The sequence below is a fragment of the Anas platyrhynchos genome, chromosome 5, assembly GCF_047663525.1.
Source record: "Anas platyrhynchos isolate ZD024472 breed Pekin duck chromosome 5, IASCAAS_PekinDuck_T2T, whole genome shotgun sequence".
Taxonomy (NCBI): domain Eukaryota; kingdom Metazoa; phylum Chordata; class Aves; order Anseriformes; family Anatidae; genus Anas; species Anas platyrhynchos.
In genome coordinates, this window is record NC_092591.1 from 18,612,323 (window position 1) to 18,632,441 (window position 20,119).

At 39.1% G+C, this 20,119-nt stretch overlaps 1 protein-coding gene across 5 annotated transcripts in view; it reads left to right on the plus strand.

Moving 5' to 3' along the window:
- The window catches only part of KCNK10 (potassium two pore domain channel subfamily K member 10), a 79,556-nt gene that overhangs the window by 26,631 nt on the left and 32,806 nt on the right, over positions 1-20,119 (plus strand). For all 5 annotated transcript variants that reach the window (XM_038180400.2, XM_038180401.2, XM_027458637.3 and 2 more), the window contains 2 exons: positions 9,061-9,389; positions 18,180-18,297. In XM_038180400.2, the coding sequence (XP_038036328.1) occupies positions 9,061-9,389; positions 18,180-18,297 (447 nt within the window). The remainder of the gene's footprint in view (positions 1-9,060; positions 9,390-18,179; positions 18,298-20,119) is intronic.

Genomic DNA, 20,119 nt, shown 5'->3' on the forward strand with positions numbered 1-20,119 from the left:
CATTTAATATCTGCAAAGATAGTGATTTTTTTTTTTTAATTGTCTGAGATCTCACATTGTATTGCTACTTTTCCTAGATTAGTTAGGAGTGTACACAACTCCTGCCAACATGAAATATTTAATGAATTTGACATTTAGCTTTATGTGAAAATGTGTGCTGCTAACAGCCATTTCCTTACATGTGTATAGAAAATGAGTAAAATATAATGCCTATGTGGGGGAAGGAAAAATGAGAATGAAAGGTGATAAGAAGTGAAAAAATCAAATCCAGTCAATAAGACAAATGAATGTTTTTGTTCTGTATTGACCCAGCTCCAGTAGTTAATGACATAAAGGCATTGCTGTTGGAAGGCCGCTTGCTCTCTCTGTAACTATCTCCTGCTCATCACTGTAGTTTAAGTTTTGATCTATGCATTGATATTCTTAGAGCATGATGGTAATGGACTGGTGACTTTTTCACCATATCCCATATGCACATCATGACTGGGGGGACGTAGAGAGAAAACTGCTGAGTGATACAGACTGAATGTTGTCCTCCGCTCTCTTGGCACTTGTGCAAGCTGTCATGGTGGGCTGACCTCGGCTGGCTGCCAGACACCCACCCAGCTGCTCTCTCACTCCACCTCCTCTTCAAGATAAAACTGCTGTCAGATAGGTGTGACAGCATCTTTTAGTGATAGATTCATTTTGATGACTTGCTGCATAACTAAGTTTCACATCTGCCACTAAAGAAACTCCTCAGGAGTAGAGAAGACACTTAAAATCCTGTGCAGCAGCATCACTACTCTGTGAGGACTCCTTTGGTTGTTGGGAAGCTGTTCCTACAGAGACACCTTAACTCAGACACTAAGTTTCAACCATGTTACAATTTTGGCTGTTTAATACTTTTTTATTTTTGTCTGATCTGTAGTTTTCTAAAGAAGAACAGCACAAGCCACATTATAAAGCAGCAGTGATTGTTTCTCGTAAAAATTGCATTCCAAATCAATTAAGCAGTTGGGCTATTCCAACAGCTATTAATTAGCATGTCTCAGTTATAACTGATATAGCAGAATTATGTAGATTTTTTTTATTTTTTATTTTTGGAAACCTACTGAGAATCAAGCACTGGCTGGCATTATATGACAAATGACACAAAAATTGCAGAAGCCTTTTTATATAACATTTTCCCAAAGCTGCTGCCAGGGGTGGCAAAGCAGTGGTTAGACATGATTCCCTCTGGTACATATTACTGACATCTCTCCCCCCATCAGCAGAGAGAACTCAATATAAGAACTTTCCCTATATTTTAGTAGTATTATACTGTATCAGGAAGGAAACACCAACTTTATGACTTACATAGTTTTATCACCTATTGTACTCCTCCTGCCTTCTCCCTACCCCACTCCAGGACAAGAGCAATCGGGAGCAATGAGTGCTACTTTATTTCTAACAGCACATTCAATCTCTCTGGTTTAATGTCAGTTGCCCTTTCTGCCTTTACCTGTCTCTCTTTCCATACTTAGTTGAATGCCTTGCCACTGATGACTGCATTTGCAGCACACTGCTGAGATGTTGCTGAAGTCAGCAGCACTAATACTGCATTAGAGAGCCCACTTCAGGGAAAACAATGTTAGATTTAACCAGTGGGGTACCACCGCAGTGAAAAGCTATGTGCTTGGAGGCACTCTGTGCATTTTCTAAGCAAACAATATGTCAAGCTTTGCTTTCATGAGCAGTAAAATGTAATAGTAATTCTCACTTCAATGGCAGCATTCAGCAAAATGCTGTACAAACAGGAGGGTGAAATTCCCCGTGTGGCAGGCTCAACATGACTCTTTTACTGCTCAGGCCTTGTGGTTGAGATCCTTGGGGATGTGCAAAGGAACTAGGGCCAAACTGGCTTCAAATATGTTAACAGAGAGCAGTTTTCTTGTGACCGTATGGATGCAGTGGTCCCCAGACAGCAGTGCTTATTACTATGCCCCAGTCCAGAACAACAGCCACAGGGATACTAATGTTCTGCCCCAAATGTAATCGTAGCCTGCAGGCAGGATTTTGTCTCCCATTCCTTGATCACAGCTGGAATGTCACCTGTTAATTAGCCCACATCATGCAAAGATGCCGCACAGATACAAAGGCAGACACGATCATTGTCTACTGGGATTTTTGCTCTAAAAGCCAGATTTTCTAAACTAGAGTCATATTTTCTAGTTGCTGGTGTGTAAAAATCTACACATGTGTTGGTTGAATGGATGCTCTCTACTTTAAAAAAAAAAGTTAAAAAACACAACAGACAGAAATGGAGGGCAGACGAGGGGCTGAAACAGCAAGCAAAGCAGGTGGCCTGGAAATGATTAGCCTTGTCCTCATAATGCAAAATTGTAATGGCTTAATGATTTTTTTCTTATACATGGCCAGAAACTTGTACATTTCATTACTTATGCTATTCATGCATATAACAACCACCCATTTCCCGTCTGACACACAAATTCCCATTATCCGTAGACCCTCCTGCATTTTCTGTTTGCAACACATTCATGAGAAGTGCGTATGGATGATAGCTTAATACATTGATTGCCTCAGCTCTTCCTCTAGCACACCTCTTATTCTTGCTCTTGCTTCCAAGCACAGCCCTGTTATCTTAACCCAATCAGACAGTAGCTGAAATCACTTTGGGGAGACTGTGGGGATGTTGTGAGATTGGAAGCTGATGCTTAGACACCCCTTTCCCCCAGGAACTTCTGTCTGGAGGTGAGCCAGAGCCTTAGAGAACAAGATCATATGACACCCACTGGTGGTCTGTGCTTTTTCTTGCCTCTCCACACAGGTTCATCAGGAAGTTTTTGATGTTAACTTCAGCCTGTGGCCATTTCAGAAGAGGAGTGAGAACCCAAACAGCCAGAATACTCTGGCCACTGCAAATGAAATAAATGAGGCTCCTGCTAAGACACTGCAATAAATATGTCCAGCAGAGTCCCTTCATCCCCCAGTCCTTTACAATCCATTTTAGAAAAGGTAGCTCCTCCTATTTTTAGTGACTGATTCACAGGAACAGAACTGCCCTTGGCTAGCACCTCACAGACGTTTCCGAGCCTTGGTGCTCAAGGTCTCTGTTCTGCAACTTCATACACTTAGCAAAATATCATATTTCTATATTACTTCAGGAGGGAATGCTAGCTTACTAAGTAGTGCTAAAGGAAGGATGTACACATGTTGATAACCTGGTGTAGGATCTTATGAAATTTGTTGGGAGGATGATTTGCTCATGAATTTTCTCTGAAACCAGGCTGCATTATTAGATTCCTTTGTAATTGACTAAACTTCTAGTTTTAAGACAAAGATAAGGAAGACTTAATGGGAAATTTTATTTGCTTGACTATGTAAATGTTGTTTGAAGAAACCTTAAGATGCACATCAAAAATGTTTTTACTTGAGCTGAAAGTATGTTGTTCTCTTCTCCCTTGGATGGACCCACTAAAAAGGGAAATGAAATGTCCAGTGGTACATCTCAGAAATGTTAGCCGCCTGCAGAGAAGTATTGTGAGCTATGGGTCTGCTTTTAGTTCACTGAGTGCACCTCCTGGTCTGCTGGAAACGTGCAGGCTTTCTACTCATTTCAGTTTGGATCAAGTCATGTAGGAAACTCAAAGCCAGCTGCTGGGTTTATGAATGCCTAAGTACATATGGCCTCAATCTAATTCTGTTCTGAATCCTATGAAGGCAACATTTGCATCAGATGTGTCAAAAATACTCCATTATGCTATCATAAAAGTATACATGCATTCCTGTGTGCTCATGCAACACAGGAACATGGAAGAAAACAAAAGCACTAAGTAAGACACTCCATTAAACCTGACTTGCATTTTTTCATAGATACAAATTGTGACAAGAACACCACAGAAGCGGGTTTGTATGTTATAAAAAATTATGTTTTGTTTAAAGCACTTGAGAAAGCTTTACAACCAGGTTTTATCAGTATCTAGTATATTCTTGGTATATTGGATAGAGTTGCCTGTATATACATGTATATTGGTCAGTGTGGCAAAGCCACACGTACGTTTTCATGCTCAGAAGCCAGCTGGACATCCTCTCAGCAGCTTGGTTTCTATTTGAAGATGTCCTTTTGAGGCAGCTGTACTTTGACTCTCTCTGTCTGGAGATGTTCCCTTTAAATTAGAACTATTTTTGTGGACTCATAGCAGGTTATCTATCTCACTCTGCATAGCAGGGCCAGCTACTTCTAACTATTTCTGACAGATGTTTGTCTAACCTTTTCTTAGAAATATCAGTCCCCTTATTTAATGTATTCCAGAGCTTTAAAACCATTGTTTAGAGACTTCCTTGGCAATGCCCAACCTCAAACTCTCTTGCATCAGTATGAGCAACATTTGAATGTTGGTTACATTAGAAATTACTATAAATCACAAATACAATTGTTCAGATATCGTGAGGAAAGTTCTTAAATTCACACTGTAAGTTATAAAGAAATATATCTTGAGTCCTTTTCCTCCATCCAGCTTCTGATTATTACTTACAAGTATTTCTCCTCAACTGTGCTAAGAAAGCTGCAATTTACGTGGCATTTCCTTGCCAAGGTTGTGGTTTGAAAAAAACGTCAGATTAGCACTGTCCTCTGATAAATTGTGCAAATTGACAGCTCAGGAAATAGAAAAACCTTTCTTGATCAATGAGTCATTTCCTAATAGGCTAGAACAGGATTTATCTCTGTAAAATATGCAGAATATACCCTAGGGAGTAATATTTTTTTTTCTTTTCTAGACATGACGTGTCCTGGTGGTATCATGTTTCTGTTTGTGCAATAAGAAAATCTACTAATTCATGCAGTCAGGTTCTTAAAAGTTTAATTCTCAGCCACATAGAAATGACTAAAGTGAAATGTACATGCAGTAACAAAGGGCAATTTCTAACTTGTAATAATGTCTTATGGAGTATTGTTTTAATAGCAACAATGTTTTACACTACAGAATTTTATTTTTCCACAGTTTTCTTGATGGTCAGTGAGTGAGAGCTTTGATTCCTTAATTCTTGTCAGTATTAGCAGAAATCTTAGTCATTTAAGCTCCTCATATTACCAATGGGAAGCCTGGTTGTGCTGTTCAGAACACATACAAAATGCAGGTAGTGTTGTCTTCTTAGAGGCGAACAACTGTAAAGATTCTAACCTTTTTCTCTCTCTCTTTTCTCCTTTTCTCTCTCTCTCTCTCTTTTTTTTTTTTTTTTTTTGACATGTAATGACGGTATCTTCAGTTGGTTTATTTTGAAGCTAACCCAAAAGTTTCTCTTGCAGGGTTAAGGCCTGTGTCAAAACAGTGGTGTGCTACTGTGAGGGTACCTGTTCTTTGAGGCTACCTGTCTACCAATGTAGGGAGTGCATATGCACGGAGATTCATCATTGGTTTTAATGGGGCAGATTAAGTCTCCTTTGATATATTTTAACATATGGACGTGGAAAAGACTCTGTTCTGGGAAAAGCCTGTCTGACAACAACTTATTCTGAAAAAACATGGATTAGTAAAACAGACATTGCTCTGCATTAATTATAAACATATCCTCTTCTCTCGTGCTCTTGGTTTGTCCGGTAATCAAATCACATAATGCTAGAGAAACTTGCAAAATGCAGGAAATGAATTTGTTTACTTCCAAGCAGTGAACCAAACCTATTACAGATAGAGGAGCTCTGTTAAGCATTTCTGACCCTTTTGTTATGACACTATATTTCTAGCAGGATGTGATTTTATGGTACTCTGTCACTCTGAACTTTTAAGTGCGGTTTTCCTGTCTGTGGCTTTTTGGGATGCTCAGAACTGACTTTCCATAAGCTCAAGTTGCTAACCTCACTCTCTTGTTGTAGAGAGTGAGATAACTGCTAGATAGAGTATCTACACTGGTTTTCCTTTAAAGTAGTAACTGCTGCTTTAAATCTATCCTGAAACATCTCTGGGGTGCTGACTGCAGTTGTGCTTTGTGTCAGCATAGTGAAAACACCATCTTTATTGCACATCAGTTGCTCAACTAGCTGCTTTGATAGAGTCTTCCTGTGTTTTAATTTATGTAAGATAACATATTTTAGGATCAATATTTCTACATACACTTAGGGTAGCTATTACTAATAGCAGAAAATGAAAGGCTTTAATACAGTTCTTCTGAAAAGAGTTAACTTTTATTTTAGAGGTAAGCAAGCCAAGCGCAGCAATCCGTTGAGCTGTTTAAATGCAACAATATTTATAAGAACATTTTATGTTCCCTACCCTGAACTTCCTATCTTTTTCTTAAATAAGTACAATATATTTTCCTTTAAAGAGAGAATCAAACAAGCCATGATTTTACTGTAAAGCTGTTATTAACAGTTTGCCAGAATTATGACTTGAATCAGAAACAGCATTTATATTAGCAGAGAGAAAAACAAAACAAAACAAACAAAAAAACCTCACAAAAGCAGTTTCAACTCTCTTGACTTCCCAAGTAAAGGAAAATCTTTTGACTTCATATGAGTAAAGACAAAGTATTTGTGGGATATCAAAGTCAGGCCTCTCTCCACACTGGAGGGGCCCCCAGCCTACACCAGACTATCCCAGTCATGGTAAGGTAGGTAGCTGTGTCAAAAAATCGTAGCATGCTGTTTCTGTCATATGAATTCTTTCCTCATTTTACCACATAAGCCTTGGTTCCTGAAACTATTTTGCCATGTAATCTCAAGTGTGCAAAGTCAGTCCTCAGATCTGGGCATTTTGTGTTAAGTCACAATAACACACACTAGTAGTAAGCTTTAACTAATGTAAATTGATTTAATTCCATTGAATTAGTGGAAGTTGTGTTACACTGATTTACATCAGCTAAGCCACTTCTGGGAATATTCAAATTTATCTTAGTTCCATAAGGAGATGTCGTAACTCAGATTGAAGGTATTTGTCTATAGAAAAGGGAGATTTCCTGCTCTTCTTCACGCAACCTCTCCATTTTACCTTTCTTCTGAATTATTTTCTGATATTTCCTGCGGAAGCTCATTGCAGCAATTAAAATTATCCTTTCCTTTCATGAGGTCTAGAATGAAATATTTGATCTCTTTTACCAAAAAAATGTGATCTTTCTAATACTGTCATTCTCACTGTAACTTCAAATCTGTAGAATTTATGTGAGATATATGTGGATCTAAGAGAAAGTATCCTTTTAAGTTTGATGTCACTCCATCCTGGCTGATACATGTTGGGAACCATTAATCTCATGATGGTCAAACTGAGCAGCTGTGGCAACAGATGCTTGGGGGATGGTTGGACCAGATGATCTTGGAGATCTTTTCCAGCCTTAATGATTCTATGATTCTAGGTGTTGCGAAACTGAGGTAACACAGAATGTGGATCAACCACAGAGGATTTCTTGTGATCCTGGGTCTTTTTTAATCCGCTTAGTATCTGAAGCCTCCAAGTTACATATGAAGAGAAATATTCGCTGTACGTGTAAATTAACTATAGATTTATGCAGTTTATTGGTTAGCAGCTCAGCTGGAAGCTCTGTCCTCAATGTGATTCTTAAGAGATGTATCAGTTCTAGGAAAATGTGACTGTAGTAAATAGCTGAGTTCTTTAAATTATTAAGTGCCATAAAATGATTTCTACTGGGAAGGAGTTGTAGCTTGCTGCAAACTCAAGGTGTAATCACATTGTACGTTCAAATTATATAGAATCTGCTCAGATGCTCTAAACCCTTCTGCTTTAATTTCTGAGCAAAACAGCAAAGACATTCTGGGAACAAGTCCAGAGAATGCAGCTATGGTGACTATATTTTAACTGTAATCTGATTTAGGTCTGAAATGAAATAAATCAAATACATGGTTTCAAATAAATTACAGGCCAGTGACATCAGCACTGTGGTAAGGTTATAGCAAGGATTGGGTTTAAAATGAATTTAAGAAGAGATTGGACTGTGCACTTAGTCACATGGTCTGAACTTTTGGGTAGACCTGTGCGGTGTCAAGAGTTGGACTTGATGATCCTTAAGAGGGTCCCTTCCAACTCAGGATATTCTATGATTCTATGATCTTTAAAGCCTGTGTTTGGTACCGTTATACCAGTGGATGCTTGGGAACTGGGCCTTATCCTGCCTTTGCTAACAGAGCAACAGAGAATATGGAAGTGTGATGCTGAGACCCCTGCATTATTTGGAGGCAAGACAGCTTTGATTTGGATGCCTTGATAGCTTGACACAGTGGTCAAGCTAATAAGTGTGGCTGAAGGTTGGGGCTCATTAGCTCCGATATAGTGCTAGGGTCACATGGACATAGTGTCCAAGTCCCGAGCTGGTGGCTCCACCATCCATCTTGCTGTGCTTGTTTCACTGTACACCATTCTCTGTTTTGCACTGAGAGGCCATACCAGCTTGGGCATATCCTGCTATGTTCTTAAATTTAAAAGAGACCTAATTCAAGGCTTCATGCTTGGCATGTGAGTGGCTTTGACATGCAGGTGGCTGTATGTTTTGGCTGAAGAATGATTTATGCTAACATTTGTGAAGCTTCCAGGCTTTAAGGAGATTTTTAGAAGTAGTGTTTTTGTGGATCCTTGTGCATAATACAGGCCTGCTTTTTCTAGTGTGTCAAACAGCTTTTTGATTTGCAAAGCATTTTCTGTTTCTCTCAGTACCAGGTTAGGCAGAGATCACCTGTCATCAAGGCTTGTTTCCTAGCCCATCAGTACTGTTATTAGAATGATTTAGGAACACAAATACTTGCCAGGGTCTCCCAGCAAACATTACCTTGTGTAACGTATATCCTAACTAGAAAAATTTTCATATTCTTGTTGGATCATTTTCTGCATCTTTCTGAAGCTTTTGCTTATGCAGCTGGCCATTCTAGAGGTAACCATGGGTGGAAAACCCCATGAAGTTACTTGTGTATGAATGGGCAAAATGCATGTGGAGCCTTTCAGGTGAGAACAGTCTTATCTATGCAAATATCATGGTTGATGCAACTTGAAAATGGTATTTAGGAAAATTGTGTATGGAGATCAAATCCATGCCCTTAGGGATTTGGTTCTGAGTAAAGGCTTTCGCTTTGTGTTTCAGTGACTGTTCCCTCGCCAGTGCCAGCTTGTGAGCCCGAGCCCAAACCAAACGGGCACTACGCAGCCCCGCGGCTCTCTGTTTCCTCCCGAGCAACGGTTGTCGCTACCATGGAAGCGCCTTCACAGGGCCTGCAGACGGTCATGAAGTGGAAAACGGTGGTGGCAATTTTTGTCGTGGTTGTAGTTTACTTGGTGGCTGGAGGACTCGTTTTCCGTGCCCTGGAGCAGCCCTTCGAGAGCAGGCAGAAGAATACCATCGCGCTGGAGAAGGCTGACTTTCTTCGGGAACACGTCTGTGTAACCCAGCTAGAGCTGGAGACACTGATCCAGGTAGGGATGTGGAGATGGCAGTATTTCTTGGACATTAGGGTGAACATCTGGGGAGATTGTTGAGCAGCTGAGTCGGTGGGAAATGACATCGTTCACAGGCCTTGCCTAGTGCAGTGGGGAAAAAAACACATAATGGGCACAGTGAAGATCAGTCCCTTTCTCAGTCGTTTTAAAGCCCTGGAAACAGAAATGTTGTCTCCAGAATATTGTAAATAGAAATTAAATGTCTTCACTAGAATAATGAAAAACATGTGCAAAGAAAATCAGAACTTAATATCTGGAATATATTTTTGTGAGACATGACACATTTTCAAAACATTTGCCTATCTCCATACATTTCCAAACAATATCAAGTCCAATTCTTCCTCCAAGATGAAACACAGCAACCAGGAGAGGCAACAGAAAATGGTAGTTGAGACTTTTGAAATAAATATTCAGCCAAGAATTTTGGAATTTCTAGAACATTAATTTACAGGTTTTCTATTAAAAATTTTAGGTAATGATTATGAATGCATACAATTAAAAATAGAAAACAATCTGCAAGTAAGAACTACAGATTTTTAGATCTGGCTTAATATGAAAAGTTTTAAATAAATCTTGTAGGAAGTAAATACCCAATATGTTGGGATAATGAAGGATAGAATATCATGCAAGACAGGTCTGCCAAAGATAAAGTTACCTTTCGTTGATTAAAACTCTAGACAAGGAAAATATGGATCTCACTCATGAGATCCAGTATAGTATCCTCTAGGTTCCCATATGGAAACCTATCAGTTAGCCTGGAGAAAATGGAGATTGGATAAGAAATGTGAGATACTGAACCAATGTATTCCAACAGTTTCCAACACCAAAGCTGAACTTCAGCCTCATATTTCAGACCTGAATTTGTATCCAAGGGTTCCAACAGTACAGTCTGTTTTTGGTTTGGGGTGTTGTACCAGGGCTCCATTGTGATTTCAGCTTCTGTTTTGAAGAACACAGAGCTGTCCCCTGGAGTGTTGTGTCTGTCCACCCAGCCATACTATATAACACTTTCTAGATGTGAATTGAACTTCATTTTAAAAGGTGTTATAAGCATAGTATTTCTGTTAGAAACCTGTTCCAGTATCTCATTGCTGTGATGGCAAAAACATTCTCCTAGTTTTCAGCCTATACTAATTCTGTTTCATTGTAGTTGGTCTTCCACAGCCAACCCCCTGTTGCTTAATTGATTCCTCTCCCTTGCCCTTGTGTGCAGACAATAATACCTTTCTGCTTCTCCTAAGCAAAACAAAATCTTTCTGTTTCTTTGCAGATAAATGTGGGTTCTCCCTGCCTGTGCTCTGTGTTCACAGAAGTCAGGTCAGTTCTGAGGCAGAAGCTGTGTATGTTCAGTCTGGTACTTGAGCCAAACCTGCTTCAACAGGAAGTGGTATTGTACTGATGTGCCTATACAGCTTTTGAATCAGGGCTGGCTTGGATCACATCCTTCATCTGTCTGCAAAAGACAGGTGAACATGCTTGGTTTGCAGTGTGAATTCTTCTGGTCAGGGGTATTGGCTCACATGCATTTCTCATGGCAGTTCTGCAGAGATCAGCATTTCCCTCACCTCCTTAGGTATGATGTATGCTGGCTGATTACAGGTTGTTTGTTAATATGGAAAGGAAGAAGTTTGTATTTCCTTGATGGAAACGTCACTATTCAAAGATATGCAATATGCTTCCTTTTTATAGCAGAAAGCAGAATGCACATTAGGTATGACAAGCAAAGCACTTCAACATGAGGATAGACTCCTGAAAACAGACAGCAGTACAAAGACTTCTAAATAGCCCCTCTTCTCTAAGCTAGGCTATGTACCAGTTTGCACTTTTTAGTTTTTATTTTACACAATATATTTTCTTTCTTTCACCTCAGAAGTGATGATATTAAAATAATAAACAGGCATGCTGTGTCTTTAGAAGGCAGGTATTCTGAACAAATCTTATCATCTCTTGAGATTTCACTATGTCCTCAGGCATTACACTGGGTAACTGGAAATCTTTTGCAAAGGTAAATTAAATGTGTTCAGCGGCTTAACATGTGAATGTCTTAAGGCCAAGTGATGTGATTTTGTCTTCATTTGTCAATAAAGAACAACTTCCTTTGGATTTTTTCTGTGGGTCTAGGGTGAACCTGGCTCTAGGGATGTATTTGGGTTTGCTGGTACAGAACACTCTGATTGTTACTGATTTGCACAGAAGAAGAGTGAACCACCCTTCAAAGGTAATGTCAGGGTGTTAACATTGTGCTTTCATGCCTTCATGTCAAAGATCTCAAAAGTGACATCTCCCTAGCTGGCAGAATAGATTACTTCATTGCACCAAATGTGACATCTGCCTTTACAGCTGTGATTTCAGACAGATGTGGCAACCTCTATGGGTCCTGGCTGCTGTGCTGTGTGTACTCATTATCTGACTGAGAGCTATTTGTTATTAATGTCATCTGACTACCTGACAGCCTTTAGATGAACACAGATAGCACTCAGAAGAATGACTATGCTCAGTGAGCGCTCTGCTTTGGAGAACAAGGAAAAATTGCAAAAAAGGAGAGTTTATAATTGTTTTATATCCTTTATTATGGATGTGACTGGAAGAATCTTTTAAGGAGAAGAGGAAAGGACTGTCTTTGCAAGGCTAGTAAAGGAAAAATTTACCCCTTTGCCCAAATTTAAATCTTTCAAAGTATTTTCCTTTGGAAAACCTGTAAGGAAGATGTATGGCACTGTATGATGAAGCTGTGAAAAATTCATTGTGGATAAGACTTGCTTTCTAAACTGATCTCCAATAGCCAATTGCAAATACTGGCACAGATTGCACAAATGTGAATAGCCCTAACGATAATGCTATGTCCAGACATATGAATGTCTGAATGAAGTTCATTCATAGACTTAATAAGTAATATGGTGATAAAAGCAGTGTAAATGCCAAGGAAGATGCAAATCTATATCAAAGGTATTTTAAATTTGTATTTATCTCTTGGGCTTAGTCCAGGTCTCTCTCTAATGCTAACACAATGACAGATTTTTTCTCTGCCTATAAAGTGCAGTCTACATTGTCTCAAGCCACTTGAAGTGGAAGTTCTTACACTGTGCACTTTTAAACCTAATTTCTGCTCCTGAAGACCTTTGTTGTGGTGGAAAAAATTAATTATTTAATGCCTTATGTGATCTACTATTTAGTACAATGGTGAATGCCAGAATAAGCAAATGATAAAATTAGGTGCTTTATCTCAGTACTTTTGAAGATGAGTTTTCTGAAGAGTGAGAGAGAAGGGAGATCTAGGACATGCTAAAAGAGAATGAAACTTCAGTTGCATCAACTGAATTTAGCTGTATCTGTATTGTACCCGTATGGAAAAATAACAGAAGGCAGCAAGACTCAAGTAACTGGTCATATAGTTGGAAGAAACAAACAAACATTACTATTACAGGTGCTAACATGATACCATGAAACTTTTTTGTTCTCATGGCGTGGCATATGCTTATGACAAGCTGGGGTCAAAAAAGTCACCTTGCCTTTGTAATAACGCCCACTTGGAGGTTTGATGTGTTCTCAGTAAGATAATATGTCATCTCTAACTAGGAGAGGCATGCAGGAAGACTACTAACATGTTTTGGCAAAGTAATTCCTATGGACCTGACAAGGGTATTCACATTCTTTTTCTGTGTAGCCTGTGCACTGTGTATGGGTAAAAGCTTTTGTAATGAGCCATACTTTCATTATGAGCCCTTCACCTTGATGTACGAGAGGGTGACTTGCTACTGTAAGAAGTTACTTAGTTTATTGGTGGCCTGTTTTCTTCTTCCTTCAAGGGTTTCATTTAGGAGTATGAGTGATTGTAGTTAATTTTTTTTTTTCTAAATAACCCACCTGGGAACTAAGTCACATTATCCATGTCCACTAATGACTACAGCAACTCTAATGAGTTAGTCTGTAAGCTGAAAAGGAAGTGGAGTTGGAAATAAGTGAGTCAGACTTTACTGGCTAATTATATTAGTAAGAGTTTGTATCTTGGGCAGGCACTTTTGATTAGTGTTCTGAACTACTTTTCCCCTGAAGGTAAGCAAGAGAGAAAACATCCTGCGAAGATATTGCAGTTTTCAGCTGCTCAGCAGGTTCACTAGAGTTATAAACCTGCTTGTCTTCTCAGTCTTCAATGTCTGCTGCATTGTAAAATGAAGAAAATTTGAATGCATTTCATGTGCTAGAAGAAAGCTCTAGATGGAGCAGAAAAAAAAAGTGTTTTGAGATAACTGTGGGGAAGATTTGCGTATTGCTGAAGACAGGAAAAGACTGTGCTGTGAAGAAAAACAATGGTAAATATCTGATTATTGAATTATTGAACCTTCTTCCTCTGCCTCTGGAGGCTGTCTTCTCTATGTCCCAACTTCCCTTCTGACCCTAATCTTTGTTATACATCATTCACCCTAAAGTGATGTAAAGAAATAATCCAGATCTCTTGCATCATGTCTAAGTAGGTGCAGGCATCTTAGTTTGTGACTTCAGTCCAGAGATTGTAGTGCTTGTATAGGAGACAGACTGAGCCTAGGATGCTGCAGAACACTGTAGCTGTTATGTAGCTACATTGCTTCCCGAAATTAGCTAAGGCATTTGCAGGGAGCTAAGTCCTCTGAACTTAGGTCTCTGTGCATGTCCCTTGTTGAATGCTGTAGGTCTGCTATTCAGACTGATCCTTGGCACTGTTCTGGAACAGTGCATGCATGACAATCAAATCATTTTATAAATGTATGTAGATCACTATCTGGCTGATTGTTACCTAAAGACCTTTATAGTATAGGCAGAAATGGCTGTAAGGGATGGACTCTTAAAACCTATTACTTTTTATTATACCTTAAAAAATTTGCTGGCCTTAGTCCTTGGACAATTCTGTTGTGGAAAAGTGTGGGAGTTTATAATGAGGATCCCTTAATCACTGTATAAGGTCTAGTGAGAAAGATGACTGAGAGATGTAGGGAGTATAAAGAAAAGTTATTAAGGAATTAGTCTTGAAAAGCTGCTTAGTAATGAGAAGCATCTTTATAATCATAATAGAGGAACATCTGAGCATGAAAGGCAATTGGAACAACCTTTTGTATGCATGATAGGAATCTGCTTGGAAAAGAATTGTGGAGGGATATAATCATTATTGGATTAGCCTGATCTCTGTGGAGACAAATTAATGTCACTAGAAAAAAAAGATGACAAATTTTCTTTTCTGTTCTTACCCAGTTCCTACCCTTGGATACACTTGGGGTGCATCTTTTGAGTAGCTCAGCACTCAAGAATAATATAATAGTATTATGCTCATATTTGGAAAAGATTTGTCTTCTTCATGCTTGGTGTGTACTGGAGAAATTAAAGAAACATGAACAAATGAACCAGATAAAAGTGTTTCTTCCCAGAGAAGCCAGAAACAGCCTGCATGATTCCTGTCTCCTCATCAACTGCAGTAGCTCCCAGCTATCTTGTTGCCTATGGGCATGACTCTAGATTTTTTCTTGAGTTAATTGTCTTAATTACTGATCAAAGTATCTAATACTTTAATGAAGGCTAAGGCTGGCATTCACTCGTGCCAAAGAGGCTGAGGGAATTGTGGCACAGTGAGGGCCACCTGCACCCTAGGAGGCAGTAGACGTGGACCCCACCACTGCCAGCCAGAGGCGCAGCAGGCTGGGGGTGGCCAGGAATAGCACCCAGCTCCCAGGGGATGGGGGTGGTTGAGGCCAGGCCAGGCGGTCACATCAGCCTGTGGATCAAGCCCCAGCTCAGAGGAGCCTGTGACAGGGCAGGGCACAGACCTGTCCACGGGGGGCTGGAACCCAGCACTCATATAGCATTGCTAGGGCAAGGACTGACACAGTGAAACCCTGGCAGTTTCTGTTAATATGAGGAGAGTATTCTTGAATTTATCCATATACAAAAAATACTGTTTCAATCTTCTGTTCAGAGGAGGAACTCAGGACAATTGATGAGGAAAGTCAGTGTTCACTATGAACTTCACTGGACTTGGAGTCCTGTATATTAAGAACTAGACAGCCTAGTGTGGGCCCATGCCTCATATCCTTTAAACATTACTGCCTGAATTGACAGGTGGAACTGATTGTTCCAGATGGAGATGGAGTCTGGACTGAACTCTCTTTAGTTATATAGGACTTGGTCATCTCAGTATCACCACCTATGCTGGGCTTTTGCTGTGGGGTCTGCCTTCAGTCCCATGTAAATTCATCAGACCAGGCTTTTTCAGTTACTGAGGGACTACAGACTGAGGGACTGCAGTGTGCTGATGCCTAAGGGGCCAAGAGTAAAATACACATCTGTACAATGATAGGGAACTAAACTCTGTTTTTTTTTTTTTTTTTTTTTTTAAGTCATATTTATTTGTTTTTTTATTTTAAATAAAATTGAACACTTGGATTTTGTTTGGAAATTTTGTCATTTCCCTCACTCATATCTGTGAATTGGGTTTAGAACACATCCATTACTCAAGGAGCAAGAAAGACAATTTCATCCCTTTAAGATATTTCATGTCAATGCCTTCCCTAGATTCCCTAGGCATTTCATAAGAAAAGTTACCAATGATTAATAAATGTTCATTAAAGAAGGATTCATAAAAAGTATTTTAAATGTTGTGCAATGTGTATGCAACTCCACTGGAGAAGGAAGAAAGGATCAGAAAAGGAGTAAGAGTGAAACTCTTTGTAGTGAAGAGTTTATAGTGAAACTATAAAAATATCTGAAACAAGTAGTTTGAAATGTCTTGAATGTGGAGAGCTTGCTAACAGAGCTGTTAGTACTCTGGAAATTGGTTCTTCCCCTACTCCAGGATAAGGTGGCTCTTCAGGTTATGCTGCAAAACCAGTCTGAATTTCCACAGATGGGAAACTTGTAAAATGTCATGGTCTATATGAAGTGGGAGAGTCTTTGAGTTTTGTGTGACTCTTCATCTAGCAGGATACATCTGTGTAGGTGAACTTGTGGTGGTGGTGGTGGTAAGGCAGTCTTTAATCATCACATGACCCCAAATTGCATATTTAAGGGCTGGTGACTGCAGGGCTAGTCTGGTATTATTGCCTATTTCTTGTCCTCCTAGTATATCCTGCACTATATACAAAATACCACGCATTTAACAGATGCATCGGAGTAGAATATCCCAAGTTGGAAGTCACCCAGAAGGATCATCGACTTCCACTCCTGGCTCCACACAGGACCACCCCAAAATCAGACCGTATGTCTGAGGACATTGGCCAAAAGCTTCTTGAACCCCGGCAGGCTCAGTGCTGTGACCACTGCCCTGGGGAGCCTGTGCCAGTGCCTAGCTTAGTTAGATATTTATAAATGAATGATGTCAAGCTTTAAAGAAAAAAATTGTTTTGTTCTGGACGACGAAGGGAGCCTGAGAAGCTCAAAGCTACCTAAGGCAATAGGACACTCCTTAACTTGAACAGTTAGTGCTTGGCCCTAAAAGACTTGCTAAACTGTGTAAACTCAAATGTGCTTAAAGTGTTGTAATTAGCTCGATGACATTCACACACTCAAAGGGGAAGGCAACCAGCATTCCTTGGCAGAAGTAAGGTGACAGGGTAGCTGACAGCGTGTCATGGCCTATTTAAACAGGCAACCTGTCTGTTATGCTGATTTACGCTCTTCTGGGTAAACAAATAAGTGATCTTTGCTTTCACAGCGCTTGCAGTATGTCAGCAACTAATACAGAAAACCTTTCAAAGGGTTTAGTCCTAAACACTTCCTTTCCCTATATCCATATTTCTTAGAAGTATGGATAGGCACTGAGGAGCCCTGGCTTCCTGCCCACATGAAATGTAACCAGTCCAGTTTGGATTTTGCTCCTGCTGTATTTTCACAATCAGCTTAGCCTGACATGTAGCAGCATGACTGTGGAAAAGGGCTATCCTGTACTGATCTCCTTACATACACCTAGCCTCTGTTCTTGTTCATGTGCCTCTTCTCTTCTCCAACTCCTTTCCCTATGATGGCACTAGTGTTTGTGGGGCAATGCGATGAATAAACTGCGAAGCAGATTAGCTGATACTAGCCCAAGGAAATAGTATTTTTCAGCTGGTGTAGTTGTGTCTTCATGGTGTAGATTCATGTTGGTTTAAGCTGACTTTGAAATTCACATTAATTCACTGCTAGAAGGGGCATGAGTGACCCCTTCTTATCAGCCATAGGATACTGGCAAAAGTCCCCTATTCCCTTCATCTCCATTCTCCACCCCACAATCCCTAATCACATGATGTTTTCATAGCTATCCTATTTGTTCATTTTAAATGGCCTATATATATATATATATATATTACTTTAGTTAGCATAAAATATAAATAACTTCATCAATTATTAATTATCTGGGGATTAAAATCCTTGGCTGACTAGCTTCAGTTGACTTCATGAACATTATTTGTATTTGCCACCCTTCTTTCTGCTTCAAACGGGGAATTTTTTTCCTTTTGCAGTTACTGCTGCAAGAACAGTATTTATGTATCTCTTTGTGGTTTTGGATCTCTGCTTCTCAACTGCTTTGTATCTTTTTGTGATTTATCTAACAAATTGTGTTTTTCTTCCACCTTAGTATCTATTTAGTTCAGTCATATATTCAGATGTTGCATACAGAGGATGCTACTATTACTCCAAGCACGTATTAAAAAGTAAATCTAAGCTGTTTCTGTGGTCCTATAACTTTATTTTTGGAGCCTATACTGACTTGCATAGGATATGGTAAGGCATGTATAAGGCTGATTTGTTGTTTTTTCTTTGCAGCATGCTATTGATGCAGATAATGCGGGAGTCAGTCCCATAGGAAATTCTTCTAACAACAGCAGTCACTGGGACCTCGGAAGTGCCTTTTTCTTTGCTGGAACGGTCATCACAACAATAGGTATGTTTATGTTTGTCTTTTAAAATACATGGTCACACTGAGAGATTTATGGTGAAATAAATTGGAGGAAGATCACAAAGAAACAAAGTGATTTCTTTATTTCTGTACTAAATCTATATTTCTCTCAGTTCTCAGAAGGTGTGCCTCTGGTGTGTATTAGAGGCATTGAGCCTCTGGGTATATATTAGAAGCTGTTTCCATAATTAGGATAGAATAGCAATGCTGAACTGAACACAAGTAGCACTGATGTAGCTAAGGTTTTATAACCCTTTTCTTAATGCTAATGCAGATGGTCTTAATTTTCACTGAAAAGATCAAGAATTAGCACTAGATGAAATAACTGGTATATGCTTGTTGGGAATTTGACGTCTAATATTATAATTTACCCATAGGAGTAACCTTCTTCCTAAGTAAATCAATTATGCTTATGCTCTGGTTTATTATAAGCAATTCTTCTTATACCTTACTTATTGTAAGTGAAACTGTAATCACAGAAGTATCACATCCTATTTTAAAATCCTACCTAGCTTTCATACTAATAATACCTTAATGGAAAGAATTCCATGAATTGTAGAAACTTTTTTTTTTTGCCATTCTAGAATTTCTGGCCTTGAAATATTTTTACATTCGTCTCTATTACATGAAAGGTGTTCTGACAAACTCCATTTACTTTTCTTGAGCCACTCATTTTAGTAAATTCATTATTCAGGCCCTTGTCATCTGTGTCCCCTATACGTTGTGTCCAATGTACTTAGCCTCTTGATCTCTGAATGCTCAGTTTAGATGTGCTACGGCTTCTGTCCTGTCCTCTGTGTAGCAGTTCCTCTCCTGAAGGTTATTTAGGAGCTTGGATTTCAGAAGATGGTCTGAAGGAAAAAAAAAAAAAAGAAAGATAAACTGATAACATTGATGATAAGGTTAACCTCCTGATAATTTTATAGTAGTTTGATAATTTTAAGCTGGATTTCAGTATTTCAGTGCTGTCTTGGTTAAAGGTCAAGAGATCTCATTATTCAGAAATCATGAGCTAATTTTTGATTTTTATTTGTATTGCTTTTGAGTATTCTTCTGATTTAAATATAGGATAAAGTGCTTTTCTGTATTTTGACTGTGATGCACACACTAGTGACAGTATGGACAAATTATCTGACATAACCCTCCATTAAATTGTGAGAATCTAACTGAATTCTTCAAGTTCTTTACACAGCTAATACAACAAAATATCCTGTTGCTGTTGCAAGACTTGCTGTGATGGTCAGCTCAAACAGTGGAGTCTTGTGCCTTTACTTTGTTGTCAGAATGAGGGTGAAAGAATGATCATACAGACTGTACTCCTTTGTGTGTTCTTCGATATGCTAAGCTACATTACCATGTATTTTTAATGGTATCATAAAACCAGGGGGTGGAGATAAAGGAAACATTTCTGAATCAAATGTTTAAGAAACCTTCCCTAAATATTTGTTTACTCAATAGACCCAAGTGACAAGCTTTAAAATTACTTATTAAAATAAATGCCACTGTGTAGGCATAGTTTATGTAGGCATATTCATTGACATCTGTTATTTAAATAACTTATTGAAAAGAGCTTGGATCTTTGCCCATATTTGCTTTAAGTTCTCAATGAATGAGATTTTTATAGGCTGCATAAAGACTACATATTGTGTCTGGGCATGAAAATAATTTTATTTTATCCACCAGAGCCCTGTTAGAGTTCTTGTGCAGACACTCAGCAGACTACTTGGTCAACCTCAGTCCACTGGCTGGTGGTGCCTGTATTTTCCTGGACTTTTAGATGAAATCTGGGATCACAGATGCTGCCATG